We start from the raw sequence: 19,666 nt of genomic DNA, 5'->3' as shown, positions 1-19,666 counted from the left end.
TATGTATATAGTATTCTGCCTGCATGTATGCCTTCAAGCCAGAAGAAGGCACCAGATCTCATTACAGATGGTTGTGAGCCACCATGTGGTTGCTGGGATTGAACATAAGACCTCTGGAAGAACAGTCAGTGCTCTTAACCTCTGAGCCATCTCTCCAGACCCCCAAATTCTTAGCTATAAGATATGTCACAGTTACGAACCACACAAAGAAGTTTCAATCTAACTGTACTGTACTGTTTATAATTTATATAATACATGTTATTTTCATTCTTAATAAAGCACTTCGTCATGGAACTTCATTCCTGGAAGAAAAACTTAAAGGAAAAGCAATTCTTAGTTGCCTATAGAAAGATCAATGTTGGTCAAGTTTTTAAACGTAAAAACAAAGCCAGAAGCCAGACATGGTGGCTCATATCTTCAATCCCAGCACTTAAGACGGCTGAAGCAGACGGATTTCTAGGTTTGAGGCCAGCCTAAGTTAGAGTTTTGTTCTACTTGAACAAAACACCAATGACCCGATAATTACCTGTCTATCAGTTTCCAAACAGAACATTATTTAAAAACACTAGGCATAGTAGTACACACTCAGGATCCCAGGCTAAGGAAGGAAGCATCTGAGGCTAACATGGGCAACATCTGGAGACTGTGTCAACACTTCCTACCAAAAGAACATTATTTACAAAACAGCACTGGAGGTTAGAATATATACCTGGTCTTCGTGGGGTGGGTGGAGGTGGTCTTGAAGGTCTCGGAGGTCTAGAAGGCTTAAAGCCACCATTTGAAAGCGACGGAGAATTGTTCCCGTTTGTCCTCTTGTTTTCCCCTGACGCTGCAACCTCAGGGTCATCTGATCCATTCGTGCTCACTCTGGGTAAGAAGGGCAGGAGGGGAGAGGAAAAGAACAAAACAAATGCTCCTTATTTATTTAACAACAGCAAGAAACCCAAAATGTAATGTTTCAGGAATTAGAGAAAAAGTCTTTTTTTTTTCTAACTTCAGGCCAGCCTTATCAAATAAAGAGGCCATAGGTTAAAGTCATATAACTCCTTGGGGTGGTTTAAATGAGAATTGCCCCAGAGGCTCATATATTTGAAGGCTTAGTCAGCAGGGAGTGGAACCATTTGAGAATGATTAGAAGGATTAGAAGCTGGACTTGTTGGAGTAGGTGTGTCACTGAAGGTGGGCTTTTGGGTTTCAAAAACCCATGCCAGGCCTGTCTCTCTCTCGGCCTGCTGCCTGTGGATCAGGATATAAAGCTCTCGTCTCCTGCTACAGTGTCCTGCCTGTCTGCTCTCTGCCATTATGATAATGGACTAACCCTCTGAAACTGTAAGCAAGCCCCCAATTAAATTCTTTCTTTTATAAGAGTTGCCTTGGTCACAGTGTTTCTTCACAGCAACAGAAGAGTAACAACCTGACATAGACAGTGAGGAGTCACTCAAGGGTAGAACTTGAGCCCATTCGAAATTACTAGGTGTGGCTGCAGAAAGGCTTCAGAATGCCCTGTATAAGCAGGAACGAAATCAAGTTCTTCAAAATCCTACTGCCTATAGGCAATAGACCTATAAGCATATGAACACCCCTCTACATTTCCTACTAGAAAAGCATCATCTATAAGAGTGCCAAACAAACCAAGGATACTTATTTAGTACACTGGTTTGAAAGGGCCTTTTCTTTTTGCTTTTAATGCTATATATATATATATATATATATATATATATATATACACACACACACACACATACATATAATAGTTATATATTTGCATTATTTATATTTATATAATTAATATATGTTAATGTTTTATATACACACATACACACCTTTATTTATTTGTTTTTTTGAGGCAGGGTTTCCTGTGTAATGCCCAAGCTATCCTGGAATTTGCTCTGTAGACCAGGCTGGCCTTGAACTCAGAGATCCACCCGCCTCTGCCTTCCAGAGTATTGGGATTAAAGGCATGTGCCACCACTGCCCGGTTCCATGCTATATTTTTAAACATGCAAGTTTCATATTTCTATGTAATTAATTCAGCAGTGAATTAGCCACATTTTCTTCCAATGATTTTATACTTTCATTTTTTGAAATCTATTTAAAATCAACTTGGAGTTTACTCTTTTCTTGAGATAATGGCAGCAGGTAGATTTTTCTTTTGCCAGATGACCAGCTTTCCTAGAATATTAACCTATGATCATAATGACTTCTGCAGCATTTGACAACGTTCATTAAATACTTTTGGGTTGTTGTTGTTACTTTTTTGTTTTGTTTTAATGAGACAAGGAGAGTTGTTGTCTCATAAGTAGCCCAGGCTGGCCTCAAACTGAAGATTTCCTGCCTCAACCTCCCAAGTACAGGGACTACAAATATATATTATGCCACTATATCCAGTACTATCCCATCTATCTTTTTGTGGGGGGGAGGGGTGGTAGGCAGGGGAATAGGGTCTCACTTTGTAGCCTTGGCTGCCTGGAACTTACTTTGTAGACCAGGCTAGCCTCAAACTCACAGAGATCCCCTTGACTCTGCTTCCCAAGTACTGGGAAAAAAAGTGCACGCCACATGTTTTATTTTTAGATTAGATGTTTTTTGTAGATTTTTAGACTGGATTTATCTTACTTTTATGTGTATGACTGTCTTGCCTACATGCATGTCTGTGTACCACATGTGTACCTTTTGGACCCCTGGGGCTGAGGTTATGGAGGGCTGTGAGCCACCATTTAGGGATAGAAATTTAACCTGGGTCTTTAGCAAGTGTCTTAGTCTGAGCCATCTCTCCAGCCCCATCATCCCATCTTTAAAAGCCACTTTTCTCTAACTCTAACTTCTGTCACTCTGCTTTCATAATCTTGTACTTACATCACCCTCCAATTCTTCCTCTTCAGATTTTTTTCTAGAATCTCAAATCTCATAGTTTCAAAGATTATCTCTAAAATTTATCTCCAGTCAGAATTTCTAATTAGTAGGACTCTCTCCCATCCTCTAGTATCAAGTTATTAACAAAATGCAGGAGATACAGCTCTCCTAAGATCATTCTTCCTTCCTGCTATTCTTAATTTCTAAGTCCACTCGATCCTGCTTTCACAGTCTCCCTCCGCTCTTCCCCCATATCCGCCTCATCCACCTTTTAGTTGTCTACTATATTAATTTTGTATCTGTTTTCCTGATCTTCACTTGAGGCAATAGAAAGAGGAAAATTTAAAGGGGACATGAGAAGGGAAAAGGGGCCCTCACCCTGAGATCTACTTTACCGTGTCTGTTGATGAGTCAAGAAACTCAAACACAATCCAGAAAGCCCAAATTGTTTTGAGAGATAACGTGTGTTATTATATAAAAGACATCTTTTAAAGGAACTACACTATCGAGGGTTAGAATGTGTGTAACTATGAGCTTTACCACAGTTTTCCCTTCTCGCCCCCAAATCCAAACTACAGACCTCATAAACAACCTCACGGGTTCGTTAGAAGAGTCCTTAAGATGAGAAATGAGCAAACCAGCTCATATTTTTATTTAATTAAAAGATTTTAAATTTTATTATTATTATTGTGTGCCTACAACGTGTGTGTTTGTGTGGGATGCATTTCAGTCATAGGGCATGTATAAGGGGTGAGTCCGAGCCATGGGGCGTGTGTGTGTGTGTGTGGGGGGTACTTCCAAGCCATGAGGCCTGGGGGGGGGGGGTAAGTCCGAGCCATGAGGCCTGTGTATGTGTGTGTGTGGGGGGGTACTTCTGAGCCATGGGGCATGTGGGGGGGGTGCGTCCAAGTCATGGGGCATGTGGGGGGGTATGTCTAAGTCATGGGGTGTGGTGGTATTGTATTCCCCAAAATACTGTGCACTCTAATAAACTTACCTGGGGTCAGAGATAGAACAGCCATGGGGAATATAGGGGGAGTACATCCAAGTGATGGGGCATGTAGGGGGGGTATGTCCAAGTCATGGGGTGTGGTGGCATTGTATTCCCCCAAATACTGTGCACTCTAATAAACTTATCTGAGGTCAGAGACAGAACAGCCACAATATTAAACATAGAGGTTAGGCAGTGGTAGCACATGCCTTTAATCCTAGCATTCCAGAGGCAGAAATCCATCTGTTCAAGGATACAGCCAAGCATGGTGACTCACGCCTTTAATCCCAGAAATCGAGCCTTTAATCCCAGGGAGTGGTGGTAGAAGGCAGAAAGGTATATAAGGCGTGAGGACCAGAAACTAGAAGCATTTGGCTGGTTAAGCATCCAGGCTTTTGAGCAGCATTTCAGCTGAGACCCATTCTGGATGAGAACTCAGAGGCCTCCAGTCTGAGGAAACAAGACCAGCTGAGGATCCGGTGAGGTGAGGTAGCTGTGGCTTGTTCTGGTTCTCTGATCTTCCAATTCACCCCAATACCTGGCTCAGGTTTGATTTTATTAATAAGAACTTTTAAGATTCCTGTTACAATGGGGCATGTAGTGGAGGTATGTCCAAGTCATGGGGCATGTAGGGGCAGTACGTCCAAGTCATGGGGCATGTGTATGGAGGTCGGAGGACAACGTGGAATGAGTTCTCTCCTCCCTCTTTTACCTGGGTTCTAGGAATCACGGAGTCTTTAGAGTAAATACACCAAATGCTTTTCATCTGTCGAGTCATCTCACTGTCCTAAGTTTTAAACTTCATTTAAATTTTAAGTTTTGCTTGATTTTTAAACCTTGTTAATAAGTTACATCCTTTGAGGATGAGACTTAGAAAGCCACAGGATCATATACAAAGCTACTTTAAAGACACATAAGCACAACTCCACCTCAAGAAGCCCATTCTCACATCTTGGAGTTATGTTCTGTTCCTTTTCCTGTATGTCTAAGCACTTATGAACTAAGTCCTCTTCACCCTGACGCATCCTCAACTCTTTCTATTCAAGGTAGGGCTTTAACTGTGTGGAAGTCCTAAGAGAGATGGGAACTCTTCAAGTAGCTAGTGGCATATGTTGGTATCTCCCTGCTATTGCTGACACACTCATAAACATATAACACAAACTATAATACATACCATTGACAAATAAAATTAATTTTCTTATAGAATTCTGATTATATCAATCCCAGTCAAATATTTTTAAGACACTCCCCTAAGGGGGTATTGTAGCATGAATCTTAAATGGTCTTATTAATAAAAACAAACCCAAGGCCAGTTATTGGGGTGAGTGCTGGAAGATCACAGAGAAGCAGAACAAGCCACAGCCACCTCAGCTGATCCTGTTTCCTCAGACTGGAAGCCTCTGAGTCCTCATCCAGAATGGGTCTCAGCTGAATTGCTACTCAAAAGCCTAAAAGCTTCTAGTTTCTGGTTTTCACGCCTTATATACCTTTCTGCTTTCTGCCATCACTTCCTGGGATTAAAGGTGTGAGTCACCATGCCTGGCTGTTTCCATTGTGTCTTTAAACTCACAGAGATCTGGATGGGTCTCTGCCTCCCAAGTGATAGGATTTAAAGGCGTGTGTGCCACCGTTTTCTGGCCTCTGTGTCTAGTGGCTGTTCTGTTCTCTGACCCCAGATAAGTTTATTAGGGTGCATAATATTTTGGGGAACGCAATGTCACCACAGGGTATCTTTAAATCTCTATTTAGCCACATAACTATCTAATATTTAAAATAAATAATATTCAGGATCGGGGAGCTGGCTCAGTTGGTACAGGGCTTGCTTCACAAACATGAGGATCTGAGTTTTGATCCCCAGCACCCACATAAACATTAGCCAGGCATGGAAGTTGACACCTACAGTGAGTGCTGGGGAGGCAGAGGCAGGAAGGTGCCTGGGGCTTGCTGGCCATCCAGTCCGGCCAAATCAGTGTACTCCAGTTTAGTAAAAGACCCTGTCTCCAAAGGCTCAGGTAGAGACGGGACTGAGTAAGAAAACACACAAACACACCACATACACACATCAAATAAAATTTAAAATAAGTAATGATTAGAGAGACATGGTAGTACATATCTTTAATTCTAGCACTCAAGAGAAAGAGGCAGAAGGATTCTGAGTTGCAGTCTCAGCTACATAGTGAGACCATATCTTAACAAACCAAAAACAATAAAAGGGTTCACATTTATTAATGACTAAACATTTGCTGAAGTAATATTAGCCCAGGTTTAGGTGGTAGTTAAGCAAGATGGGTATGAGCTCAGGCTCTGAAGATCACGCAGTTCCTACATTCTACTATATCACATACACCACAAACTCAGGCACGTTCCTTCTTCTTTCTGAGCCTCTGTGGTTTTCATCACTTTCAGTATAGCAGATGGCACAGAAGAAACAATGTTAACTTCAATTCTACTCTTAAACTGACCAACTGCATTTTCTTTTAAATATCTTAGGGTTTCTATTGCTGTGAATAGGCAAGACATCATGGCCACGGCAACTCTTATGAAAGAAAACATTTAATTGGGGCTGGCTTACAGTTTCAGAGGTTTAGTCCATTAGCATCATGGCAGAACATGGCAGCACACAGGCAAACATGGTGCTGGAGAAGGAGCTGAGAGTTCTACATCTTGATCCCCAGGCAACAGAAAGTGAACTGTATATCCTATACCTCAAAGTCCACAGTGACACACTTCCTCCAACAAGGCCCACCTACTCCAAGGCCACACCTCTTAATACTGCCACTCACTATAGGCCAAGCATTCAAACACATGAGTCTACAGGGCCATATCTATTCAAACCACCTCAGTATTCTATCTTCAGTCAAATGTTGTGATCAAACATTCACTATTAAAAACCCTGTTTCTCTTCACCGCCATGTTTTTTTTTCTTCCTTCAATCTAGAATTCCTTCCTTCTCCACAATTCCTCTAAGATGTGCATATCTATATCATAATCAAGGCTTTATAGTCTTACATCAAGTGTGATTTCTTCCATGAAGACTACACATTTTATTGTTAATGCTACGTCATTTAAATCTTTAAAATTGTATGCTTTTTCTAATAAACATAAATTTTCTAATAAACATAAAGAGGGTAAGATTAAAATGAGTGACATTTCCAGTAAATTAGAGCTTCTATGAAATGGACTTGTTTATATAACTGCAAAAACTTGTGGAACAACTGTAATCTCAAAGCTTACGTAAATCCAGTCTAGCCTAAGAATATTAGCATTACCTAGAGACTTGTTAAATATGATTTACTCAAGTAGCGAATCAGAGAATATGAATGAAACCTAGCAATTTGTGTTTTACCAAGTCCTCTGGGAGATTGTGATGTTCTACAAAGTTTCAAGGGCCTGCAAGATGGCTCAGCAAGTAAAGATGCTTGCTGCCAAGCCAGAAAGCCCGAGCTGTATCCCTGGAATTCACATGGTGGAATGAGAGAATCAGCCCCAAAAGCTGTCCTCTGATGTCTGTCTGTCTGTCTGTCTGTCTGTCTGTCTCTCTCTCTCTCTCACACACACACACACACAGACACACACACATACACACACACACACACACACACACACACACACCACTCGAAGATCTAGGAGGCACTGTGCCCTGTTACTTTGATCATGACTGTTGACCTGGGAAGACAGACAGAACTGACTAAACAAACGGCATGAGCGGGAGCTGGAGAGGTTTCACAAGTGTAAGGAAAGACTGCAAACAACAAGTTCACAGCCAGAATGGATGGAGAACTTTACATGACTCCTTTTACCTTTGTGATTTATGGTTTTATCTTTTTAAATGATCCCCGGGTATTGGAGCTACAGACAATTGTGAGCCACCATATGGTTGCTGGGAATTGAATCTGGGTAATATGGAAAAGCAGCCAGTGCTTTTAACTGCCCAGTCCTCTCTACAACCTCCTACAGCTTTCTATTATCACCTTTAATTAAAATCCAATGTTCTTTGGAAACCACTTTATGATGTCATTTATTAAAAAGTTCCCACAGAGAACCTTCAAACAATATAACTCCGGAAGGCACCAAAATCATACATATTGCTATTATTAAGACACTGTCACACAATTCTCTCTTGAGAAGCCTGCACTCATGTCTTGGGTGTGTACTGGCCTTTTCCTAAGTGACTCTTTCCCTTAATGTTAGGCTTCTATCTATGTTAAAAAATCTTTTCTAGCCAGGCAAGGTTACACATGCCTGCAAACGTAGCATTCAGGAAGTGGAAACAGGAGGATTAGCAGATTCAAGACCAGCCTTGACAACAAATAAAGTTTAAAGTCTAAGAAGGTATGAAATTAAAACCACTTTCCCATTATAAATAACTGTTCTCAGTAAGAAGTTACCTGAGAGGATACTTGTAGATTAATACAGTGTGACTCAAAGAAGGTAGAGTTCTACTTGCTTTGATAGAACCATATTATGACTTTGGTTTTCCTGAAGATTTTAACGAACTGTGTCATTTGTTTTTGGCCCTGCTGGGGATGGAATCCATGGCTTTGGGAACACTGGGCAAGCGTTCTGCTGTGGAATGTTCTGTATGTCACATGTGTTGCTGATTAGTCAATAAATAAAACACTGATTGGCCATTGGCTAGGCAGGAAGTGTAGGCGGGACAAAGAGGAGAATAAAGCTGGGAAGTGGAAGGCTGAGTCAGAGAGACACTGCCAGCCGCCATGATGACAAACAGCATGTGAAGATGCCGGTAAGCCACGAGCCACGTGGCAAGGTATAGACTAACAGAAATGGATTAATTTAAGCTGTAAGAACAGTTAGCAAGAAGCCTGCCACGGCCATACAGTTTGTAACCAATATAAGTCTCTGTGTTTACTTGGTCAGGTCTGAGTGTCTGTGGGACTGGCGGGTGAGAGAGATTTGTCCTGACTGTGGACCAGGCAGGAAAACTCTAGCTACAGCGTTCCAACACTGAATTATATCCAAGCCTTTAAAATATTTGTACCATGAAAATTTCTACACATTACAGAAGTAGATAGGTAACGTGGGAGCTTGTTGTACTAGTTTACCCAACTTCCAAACCATAATATTATGCTCTATTTCCCTTTACATAGTACAGGCTAGTCTTAAGCAGTCAAAGTTGGTCTTTGAAACCCGACTGACCCTCCTGACTCTACCTCCCAAGTAATGGGATTCCAGACATGTTCCCGTGCTTGGCTTCTAACTTATCTATTCTCCCGTGCAGCAATGAACTAATATGTCCCGCCCTTTTTCTGGATGATTTTCTCTTATGATCTGTGACATTGTTTTTTTGGTTTTCCCATTTAAACTTTAAGGTTTATTTTATTATTTATTTATATATATGTATTTGTGTCTATGTGTGGGCATATACATTTATGTGGATGCCCACAGAGGCCAAAGAGGTGGTTTGGAGTTACAGACTGAACTGGAGTTCCAGGCAGTTTGTGAACCACCTACCATGGGTGCTAGCAGAACTAGGGTCCTCTGGAAGAGCAGCATGCATTCCTTAATGCTCAGCCATCTCTCCAGCCCCCTTTCTTATGGTTTTCAATTCCTAATCTTACCTTCTTCTCCAAAATGCTGGATTACAGGTTTGTACCAACACCCCCAACACACCCAAATGCTGGGATCACATAAGTAAGTCAGCATACTTGGCCCACAATTTATCAATCTGAACCTGAAAATTGGTAGTTATTTATTCATGTGTATGTGTATGTGCCCGTGCCCATACCCGTGTGTGTGTGTGTGTGTGTGTGTGTGTGTGTGTGTGTATTTGTGTTTACAGATGTGTATACATGAGTGTCTGTGAAAGCCAAAAGACATCAGAACTCAGGAGCTAACTTTCCAACCCCCTGAACCTGAAGTTGAAATGAATGACTACAAGTTCATTCACTCTTATCTATTTCTGCATGCTGTGGTAAGCAGTCAGTGAACCCTTACCTTGTTTCATCTTTGGGTCTGCAGCCATCATCATTCTGTGAAATACCTTTAACAATAAATTTAAACAAAATGAGATTCAAGAGAGTAATTTTCAACTGAAACTAAAAAAAAAAAAAAAAAAAAAAAGCCTTTTATTAAACTATTAAACCTTTCTAGTACATAATATAAATCCAAAAGGAAAATACAATGATGTTCAAATTCTTCAATTTTATACATATCATTATTCAATGAGAGATTAGTTAAGGTGCATTACCCACACCCTACTTCAGCATTTTTTGATATATATATTTTACTCTAATTCAAACTCAGTATTTAGCCATTTTCTCAAATCTCAAGCTAGTACTGAACTCAGGTTCCTGCCTCAGTCTCATTAGAATTAGAGTTGTGCGCTCTCATACGCAGCTTTTAACCACTTACTTTATCTGAAATATGGGAGAAAATTACTAATCAACAGCAGAACGGTCAATATAAGACAACTCTGAAATAGCAAAGTCATTTAGTAACTTTCTTTATATAAAGGAGCTGGGGGGTAAAAACCTCAGAGAAAATGAAAGACTCAAAGAACTCTCTGAGAGGAAGATGAAAAAACAAAAACCAAGGAAGTTTCAAAGAGGCCCAAATGGAGAGGAGGAGGAAAACTGAAAACTGCATAAGAACTCGAGTTGAACAGTCTAGGCGCAACTGGCAAAAGAACAAAACTCCCAAGATACAGCCACGGTTCCACCAGTAAAATCACCAGTCCACCACACCACAGCACATAACCACATTATGCCAGGCTAGCAAGGGTGGTAGAAGCCTATTGTTTTCCTTTTTTAAGTACTGAGGATCACAGAAATATACATTTAAAAATGATACAGTGGAATGGATAAACTGTAGGGTTGCTTTGTAATTGAAACTGTATGAAAATCACAGTACTAAAAACAAACGAACAAAATATGTTACCTCAAACAAACGCTAAGTGTGGGCTGACAAGATGACAGGCACAAGTGACTGCTGCCAAACCTGGTGACTTGAGTTTGATCCCTGGAACCCATCTGATGGAACCAACTTACAAAAGTGGGCCCCTAACCTCCACACTCTCACCACACTCATACACCTACACACATACAAACACACAACAGTTTTCATAAAAAGCCATTAACTATACATCTGAAATGGTGACCCTTGCAATATATAAAATGTACTCTAATAAAATTTTAGAGTGGTCTCTAAGAACATGACATGGTGTTGGCTGAGAGTTCTCTGAAGGTAGTAGAGTTCTCTGAAGGTAGTGGTCAGGGGCTGAGGGACCTCCAGCAGAGCAATCACACAGTACAAACAAATTTACCATGTGGATAGATGGACCTGAAGAGTTCAAGTGCCAGCATGTCATCTTGCCCGAGGACATAGCCATGCTGGTTCCTAGAACCCATCTGGTGTCTGAATATGATTGGAGAGATCTTGGCATTCGGCAGTCAGGCTGGTGACTTGTGAACCTGAACCTCACATCTTACTTTTCTGTTCTAGCAGCCATTATCCAAGAAGCCAAAGAAACGAAGCTCAGCAGGTAAAAGCACTTGCCAAGCCTCACAACCTGAATTCAATGTCTGGAAACTACATGAAAAGTCAGGACACGTAGTGCATCCATAATCCAGCACTCCTAGAGCAAGATGGGAGTCAGACAGAAATGCCTAGAATCTCCCAGGCCAGATGCCTGGAGTGTGCAGCACAGCAGCCAAAGGAAGAGGCCGTGTCTCATCTAGGCAGAAGGTGAAAACCAACTCCAAAAACTGTCTTCTACACAACTGACCTCTACACATGGGCTGCAGCACATAGGTACCTCAGCCATACATATATTGTACACACATGCATTCATGCATGTGCAACACACACCACAAATAAATAAATAAGAAAGTCACTTGGAAAAGGGCAAAGTGACACGAAAAATGTATCCAAATTCTAAATGCATGTGTTTTACCCACAGGAAACCCTGGAAGAGCTACAAAGATTTTGCCTCAGTGAGCTAAATTAAAAGAGCACTCCCAGCCGGGAGGTGTGGTGGCGCACGCCTTTAATCCCAGCACTCGGGAGGCAGAGGCAGGTGGATCTCTGTGAGTTGGAGGCCAGCCTGGTCTACAGAGCAAGATCCAGGAAAGACGCAAAGCTACACAGAGAAACCCTGTCTCGAAAAATCAAAAAAAAAGAAAGTCTATAAAAAAGACAAACAGACAGGAAGTAGCTCTCTTGCTGAAGAGGACAGCAGCAGCAGTGAAGGGTAAAGTTTTTAGCTCTTAGCTCTGACCTCTTGGGCTTTCATCTCTGCATTGGCTCTGTGTTTCTTATTTAACAAGACCGTTCATCTACACTTGCCTGGCCCACAGTCAGGAGAAATCTCTCTCATCCACCAGTCCTGCAGCCATTCAGACCCAACCAAGTAAACATACAGAGACTTATATTACTTATAAACTGTATGGCCATGGCAGGCTTCTTGCTAACTGTTTTTATATCTTAAATTAACCCATTTCTATTAATCTATTGGCTTACGGGTATCTTAACATCTGTTTCTCATCATGGCGGCTGGAAGCATCTCTCTGCTGGAAGCATCTCTCTGCCTCAGCCTTCCACTTCCCAGAATTCTCCTCTCTCCTTGTCTCACCTATATTTCCTGCCTGGCTACTGGCCAATCAGCTTTATTTATACAGAGCAATACAGTTATATAAAGAAATAGATAGCTTTTAAAAATAAAGTCTTTAAAGAGACAGTAAAGGTAATATAAAAAATAAGCTACATAAAGATGGATATCACACAGAGAATCTGCATTATGTTGTCTTTGGGATTTTTAACTGCAGAAAAAAAAAATTGATTGTAAAAGCTGTTGAGTTAAGCCAATATGTATATTTTAAAAATACCTTGACTTCAAAATTTGGATCTAAGGATATGTTGGTTTGGAAAAGAGGTTCTGCTTTTGTTTGAAAGGGGGAAGTGCTGTGGATATCGTTCTGTATAAATAAAATGCTGATTGGCCAGTAGCCAGGCAGGAAGTATAGGCAGGACAAGCAGAGAAGAGAATTCTGGGAAGTGGAAGGCTGAGTTGAGAGACGCTGCCAGCCACCCCCATGAGAAGATGTTAAGATACTGGTAAGCCATGAGTCACGTGGCAACTTATAGATGAATAGAAATGGGTTAATTTAAGATAGAAGAATAGTTAGCAAAAAGCCTGTCGCGGCCATACAGTTTATAAGTAATATAAGTCTCTGTGTTTACTTGGTTGGGTCTGAGTGGCTGTGAGACTGGCGGGGGATAGAGATTTGTCCTGACCGTGGTCCAGACAAGACTAAAGAAAACTCCAACTACATTAAACCCAGGGTGCTTTTAACCACTGGACCATGTTTCCAACCCAAAAATATTTTGCCTGAGATTTTGTGGGGGGTTTTCTGGTTTTTGTTTTTGAAGACAGGGTTTCTCTGTGTAGCCCTGACTGTTCTGAAACCCATTATGTAGATCAAGCTGGCCTCAAACTCACAGAGATCCTCCTGCCTCTGCCTCCGAAGTGCTGGGATTTAAGGTGTGCGCCATCACTGTAAGCAAGTGTTGCAACTCGAGTTGGGGGGGGGGGGGTTTATCCTGAATGCTCAGGGAGTCAGGCTATACTTTGAGCTGCTAGGACAGCTCTGGCAGCTGGAGCTGCAATGAGACATCAGCTCTGGAGAGGTATCCTGACTGTTGGGAGTTAGGTTATACCTGGAGTTGGGGGGTGCGGTGGGGGATGGTCTTCCCGCAGGATATAGCAATCCTGTTCCTCTCTTGGAAAGCGGCTACAGCTGAGCTTTGTTCAGCCCCCACTTAAGGGGGCTTCCCAGCAGAGCTCTGCTTCTTCTCTGGCCCGTAGAAATGTAGCAATCTCCTCTGGCTCTGGGAAAATGTTGTTACTTTTTCTACTCCACCTTGCTTAGCCCCCTAGGGGATGTCTCAGCAAGGTTCTTCTGTTCAGCTCTGCCTTGCTCAGTCCCCCAAGGGAACATCTCTGCAAGGTTTTTTCTGCTCAGTTCCCTAACGAATTTCTTAGCAAGGTTCTTCTTCTCTGCACCTCAAATGAAGATCTTCACACCCACCAAGACTCTATTGAGAAAGAGATGTATTTGGGAAGAAGTCGTCCAGGAGAGTGGCTGCCTCTGCCAGGGAGGGAAAAGAACAGTCCACAACTGAACAGGCAGGGTGGTTTATATAGGGTTTCTTAGGGACAGAGTTAGAAGATTTTCTGTCCAGGGATTGGTTAGTTTGTTTGTTTGTTTGTTTGTTTTGTTTTGTTTTTGTTTTTATTTGCTCAAGGATTGGTTAGTTTCATGGGTTAGGGGCAGAGATGGCTCTGATGTCAGAGCCAAACTGTGTTTCTTTCACTGGCCTTTCTTAGCTTTTTGGCTCTAATTCTAAGGCCAGCGCATATTTCTCTCACTGGTTCCGATTCTACGGACAAAGAGTGTTTCTTTGGCACTGGTTTCAGAGTCAGGGCATCTTTGGTTCTGGGTTCAGGGATAAAGTGTTTCACTGGCTCAGGTCCCAGATCTAGGCTGTGTTTCTTTCCCTGGTTCTGGGCTCCAGGGTCAGAGTGGGTTTCTTTAGTTGGCCCCATTTCCCTACAATCACTGCCTGGTGTGATTCAACTTTTATTCACCCAGCTTTTTAACTTGCTGAATTTTTTTAATTTATAGAAACACTGCAACAAAAACAAAATATTTAATGTAATCAGTTTCTTTTTTATTATTAATTTTATTATGGTACTGGGAATTGAATTTAGGGGTTTCACACATGCTATGTAAGCACTCTACCACTAAGCTATATTCCTAGACCAATGCCTTTTTAAAAAGAAAATAAACCTATTTTTTTCTGAAAAGACCAGTAATAACAATAATTATAAATACCACACTAGCTATTGTTTGTCAGAAGACTCCTAAGAGACCTGAACACAAAGTAATAACTGAACTGAGCACACTGGCCTATGTCTGCCTTATAATCCCAGCACTTGGAAGGCTGAGGCAAGAAGATGAGAGTTCAAGACCAATGGAGTACTGGAGACACAGCTCGGTGGGTGTGTAAGCACGAGGACCTGAGTTCAGACCCTTAGCATCCATGTAGAAACCTGGTGAGGCAGCACATGCTTATAATCCCAGTAATAAACAGAAGGCTGGAGACAGGTGGATCCTAGGGGCTCTCTGCTTAGATACCCTAGACAAACTGGAAGATCATGAGAAATCCTGTCTCAAGAAAACATAGCAGACGGGGGCTGGAAAGGGGGCTTGTAAGGACCAGAGTTAAGAGTCCCAGCATCCATATCAGGCAGTTCATAACTACCTAGCTCCATAGGATTATCTAGGGAACCCACACAGGTGATATACACTCACAAACAAACACATACATACATATCATTAAAAATAATTTTTTTAATGCAGACAAATGACTGAGGAAGACTTCCTAATATTAACCTTTGGCATCTACTGATGCATGCACAGGAGTATACTACCACCCCCACTCATAATTCACACACACACATACACACACACTAGAGAGAGGCAGACAGAGAAAGAGAAAGAAAGAAAGGTCAGCCTAGTCTACGTGGTGTATTATTATCTTCAAAAAAAAAAAAAGGAGGGGGAAATGTAACCACTTAGCCAGGTGTTGGTGGCGCATGCCTTTAATGCCAGCACTCAGGAGCCAGAGGCAGGTGGATCTCTGAGTTGAGGCCAGCCTGATCTATAGAGCAAGTTCCAGGACAGCCAGGGCTACACAGAGAAACCCCGTCTTAAAAAACCAAAAACCAACAACCGAAAAAGAAAAAGTAATCACTTACTTTCTGAGCACGAAGTTTCACCATTAGTAACCACTTCAGCTTCTACTTGCAGCCCATCAAGACAAACCGACAAATCTCCGATTGTCTCTGTTGGCTCTTTGTCTCCTAGAAGCTGCAAAGTCATAACTACTTCTTCAACTGAAAAAGAACAAAATTATGCAAGAAAGATCACTCTTCCAATTATATGTACACTGTTTTACTGGACAAAGGTTTAAGAACCTTTGAGACCAGAACACTGCTTTTTAAAAAGAAAATAAACTTCACCAATATATAGAATACAAAATATTAAATAATCCACATCATCTATTATATTCATTCCACCCTTGTAAGAACATAGTATAAATCAAACCAACATGAAAACAAAGGTTATTTAGCAATATAAACTTGTACTATAGAGAATGAAAACATAATTTAAGAATGGATTAAATATCATAAAGACCTAAATAAGAAAAATATTCTGAAAATTGTGTCAAGGGATAGAAAAACAATTCACATTTAAACTATCAGCTCTAACTAAAATGAGTTATGACTTTATAAATGAAAATAAAACCACCACCTAAAATAGGGCACTTCAAATTTAAGCAATAGAAACAAACACTGAGGAATCTGTCTACGCCTTTAAGCCTAACATCATTTTTGTCTCTCTGAAGTATTTTCCTTCATTTCTGCTTTAAATCTTTTAGTTTTTCAGTAATTCACTATGTATTACTTTATTAATACTTACTTACTAAGGAAATAAATATTTACTAAAATAGTTTATCCAAATGAATGACCAAACAAAATTATTCAGAACGCTTTAAATAGTTTTAGGACTTTTCTGTCACTTTCTATAACCACATAGATACTTTTTATAGTTGTTTTGTTTTGTCTTGCTCTCACAACATAGCCCTGGCTGGCCTGGAACTCAGTATATAGCCCAGGCTGGCCTTGACCTTACAGAGATTCATCTACCTCTACTTTCCGGATGCTACAATTAAACATGTCAACCACCCCCAGTTCAATAATCATTTAAATTTAAGGACCAATAATGATGTGAGTTGTTCCACATGTTTAACATAAGAATTTCTCCCAAAAAACCAGCAAAGTACATTTTATGTTACTCTTACATACATACGTTTCATATTGTTTGACTTTAATGTTTCATAAATATCTAATGCAGCAGTTCCCAACAAAACATCAGATTTCAGGGTCTGGTGACTCCACACACGAAAATGTAATTTACTCGTAGGGGTAACGATACTGAAAGTAAAAAAGGAGGGAAATATTGTTTTCATTAAACATCATAATGAGATCCTTAATAAGTTCAATAAAGCTTTAATGTTTAAAATTTTTTTATTGTACCTCTTTTTCTTAAATTAAAACAAATTACGTTTATTTATTTAGTTGGATGTGGAGGTCAAAGGACAACTTGCAGGAGTTGGTTCTCTCCTTCCAGCATTAGGGCCTCAGGAATCTAGCTCAGATCGTCAGTCTTGGAGGCAAGTACCTTTACCTACTGAACTATGTGGGCAGTCCCTCACTGTGCCTCCTAAAAGATTACTAGTAACCAGGTGGTCTATGCTCTGAAATCTCATGAAAACTGTGTTTGAACGCAACTGGACTGTAAGATCACTCTCACACACACACATACACACACATGTACGTATGCGTGCAAAACAAAACTGCTTATAAGGCAACAGATTATTAAAAGAGCGGATTTATTGAAACAATATAATATGCCTCATAAAGATACATAATTTCATGTGTTCATTTTAAAATGCATGTTTTGAAATAGTGAATTCACAAATTAAATCCTTACTTAGGCGATGCATTTCACTGAACTTGAGGTGATTTCACTAATCCCCACAGTAAGTGTATCATATGAGAATTAATACTAAAAATGATGCCCCTCAGAGAAGCTGAGCAAACTGCCAAGGTCATCCAGCTAGTAAGCCAGCTGAAGTTTGAACTAAAGTCTACTGTGATACACCAAAAGTTCTGCAGGCCATCATTCATTTTGAAAATTATACCAATACACCAAGTTTCACAATGTGGGAGGCAAAGTCACCAGGATAACCATCATATATAGAAGTGCAAGCTTGGATAACACAGTGAGACCCTGTCTCAAAACAGAAGCACATACCTCATGCTTGGCAAAAGCACACAATGAAGAATGTACTCTATAATATAGCTGTTTCCAAGGCAACAGAAATTAGGAGAACATGAAAATTCCACAAACAAAATCTAAATTGACCTTCAGCAAATTCTTAATAATTCAATTTTATTTTTATCTCTTTTCTCTTTTGAGACAGGGTCATACTTACATAACCCTGGCTGGCCTAGAACTCACTGTGTAGACCAGACTGGCCTAGAACTCACTGTATAGACCAGACTGGCCTGAAATCTGAAATCCTAAGCGCTAGGATCATATGCATGTAATTTTTAAATTTCATTCATTTTCTTAAAATTATCACTAGACAAATCAAAATGCTTCTAGGACTTCAGATATTCATATTGTAGGCATATCAATTGTTTTGATAATTACTGGGAATAAATATAATCAAATAAGTTTATTGTTTGAAGAGAAAAGCTTACAGTTTCTCATCTTGGCATTTAAAAGAACATCTTTTTTTCCTAGTCATTAGTATATTTCTTTAAGTGAAACAAAATCAAGAGTTGTAAATATCAAGTAATAAAAATAATTTGTATTTTTGTTGTTACTGCTGTTTTGTTTTGTTTTGTTGTTTTGTTTTTTGAGACAGGATTTCTCTGTGTAGCCCTGGCTGTTCTGGAATTCGCTCTGTAGCCCAGACTGGCCTCAAACTAACAGATCTGCCTGCCTCTTCCTCCAGAGTGCTGGGATTAAAGGTGTGCACCACCACTGCCCAGCAATTTGTCTGTATTTTATACTGAAACAACTCATTACATTCTGATCTACATTTTAATCTATGTTTCCCAAATCCTATGTGCTACACTATTTTAAAATCTACTCATTGGCAAATTATGCTTTTCCTCTTAATTTTAAAAATTACAATTCCTTTCAATGAGTGCTCAATGTCTCAGGTTGTCCTACCAACATCTGACATTTTGTCAGTAAGTGTGCAAACTGAGCGCTATCTTATTTTTATGAATTTACACTGCAGATAAAAATCAGCCTGCATGCACATGCATATATATAAATCATATAAGCCTAGTATCTTAATATATATTAGAAAACAACTATTATAAAAGAGAAACTGCATAGCTACATAAAGGATATTAGATGTGTATATACTCAGCTAGAAGTGTAACCATGATATGAATATTAACTATAAAAGCAGTTATAGGGGCTGGAAAGATGGCAAAGAGTGTAAAATGCGTGTAATACAAGGCTAGTGACCTGAGTTCATTCCCTGGAGCCCACAAGAAAAATTTGACTCCACAAAACTGTCCCCCTAACTTCATGAGACCACAGCGTGCACTGCCTAATAAACACACATGAAATAATAAAAGGTTAATTTAAATAAATCAAAATAGGGGTGGAGGGATAGCTCAGTGGTTAAAAGCACTAAAAGGAAAACAAAAATTAAGTGCAGGGCATAGAAGCACATACCTACAGTACAAGCATTCAAGAGGCTTGAGGCAAAAAGAGATAAAGAATTCAAGGCCAGTCTGAGCTACATAGCAAGTTCCAGGCAAGCCTGACCTACTCAGCAAGACCCTGTCTCAAAAGAGAACAAAACAAAAACAAACGAGTTTGTTAAAAAAAAGTGAGTTAATTTCTGAACCTGACTCAGCCCCAATTTAAGAAGAGGGCTACTGGGACTAGAAAGATAGCTCAGGGGTTAAGAGCACTTGTTACTTTTTGCAGAGGAACTGGATTCTCTCCCTAGAATATACATGATGGCTAACAACCATTTGTAACTCCAGTTCCAAGGGCTCTGACACCTTCTTCTGACCTCCCAGGGCACTATATACATTTGGTGCATAGTCACATATGCAGGCAAAACACACATACACATAAAATAAAATCTTTCTTAAAGGCTTTAAAATGACATAAATATAATACTAATTAATGTTGG

The 19,666-nt window shown here is 40.2% G+C and overlaps 1 protein-coding gene across 2 annotated transcripts in view; it reads right to left on the bottom strand.

Moving 5' to 3' along the window:
• The window catches only part of Itch (itchy E3 ubiquitin protein ligase), a 91,118-nt gene that overhangs the window by 47,811 nt on the left and 23,641 nt on the right, over positions 1–19,666 (bottom strand). For both annotated transcript variants that reach the window (XM_059261707.1, XM_059261708.1), the window contains 4 exons: positions 16,741–16,865; positions 15,627–15,764; positions 9,803–9,848; positions 710–867 (listed from right to left, as the gene is read on the bottom strand). In XM_059261707.1, coding sequence (XP_059117690.1) covers positions 710–867; positions 9,803–9,848; positions 15,627–15,764; positions 16,741–16,865 — 467 coding nt within the window. The remainder of the gene's footprint in view (positions 1–709; positions 868–9,802; positions 9,849–15,626; positions 15,765–16,740; positions 16,866–19,666) is intronic.

Source organism: Peromyscus eremicus, chromosome 4 (assembly GCF_949786415.1).
Source record: "Peromyscus eremicus chromosome 4, PerEre_H2_v1, whole genome shotgun sequence".
Taxonomy (NCBI): Eukaryota; Metazoa; Chordata; class Mammalia; order Rodentia; family Cricetidae; genus Peromyscus; species Peromyscus eremicus.
This window is presented reverse-complemented; position numbering and strand designations above follow the sequence as displayed.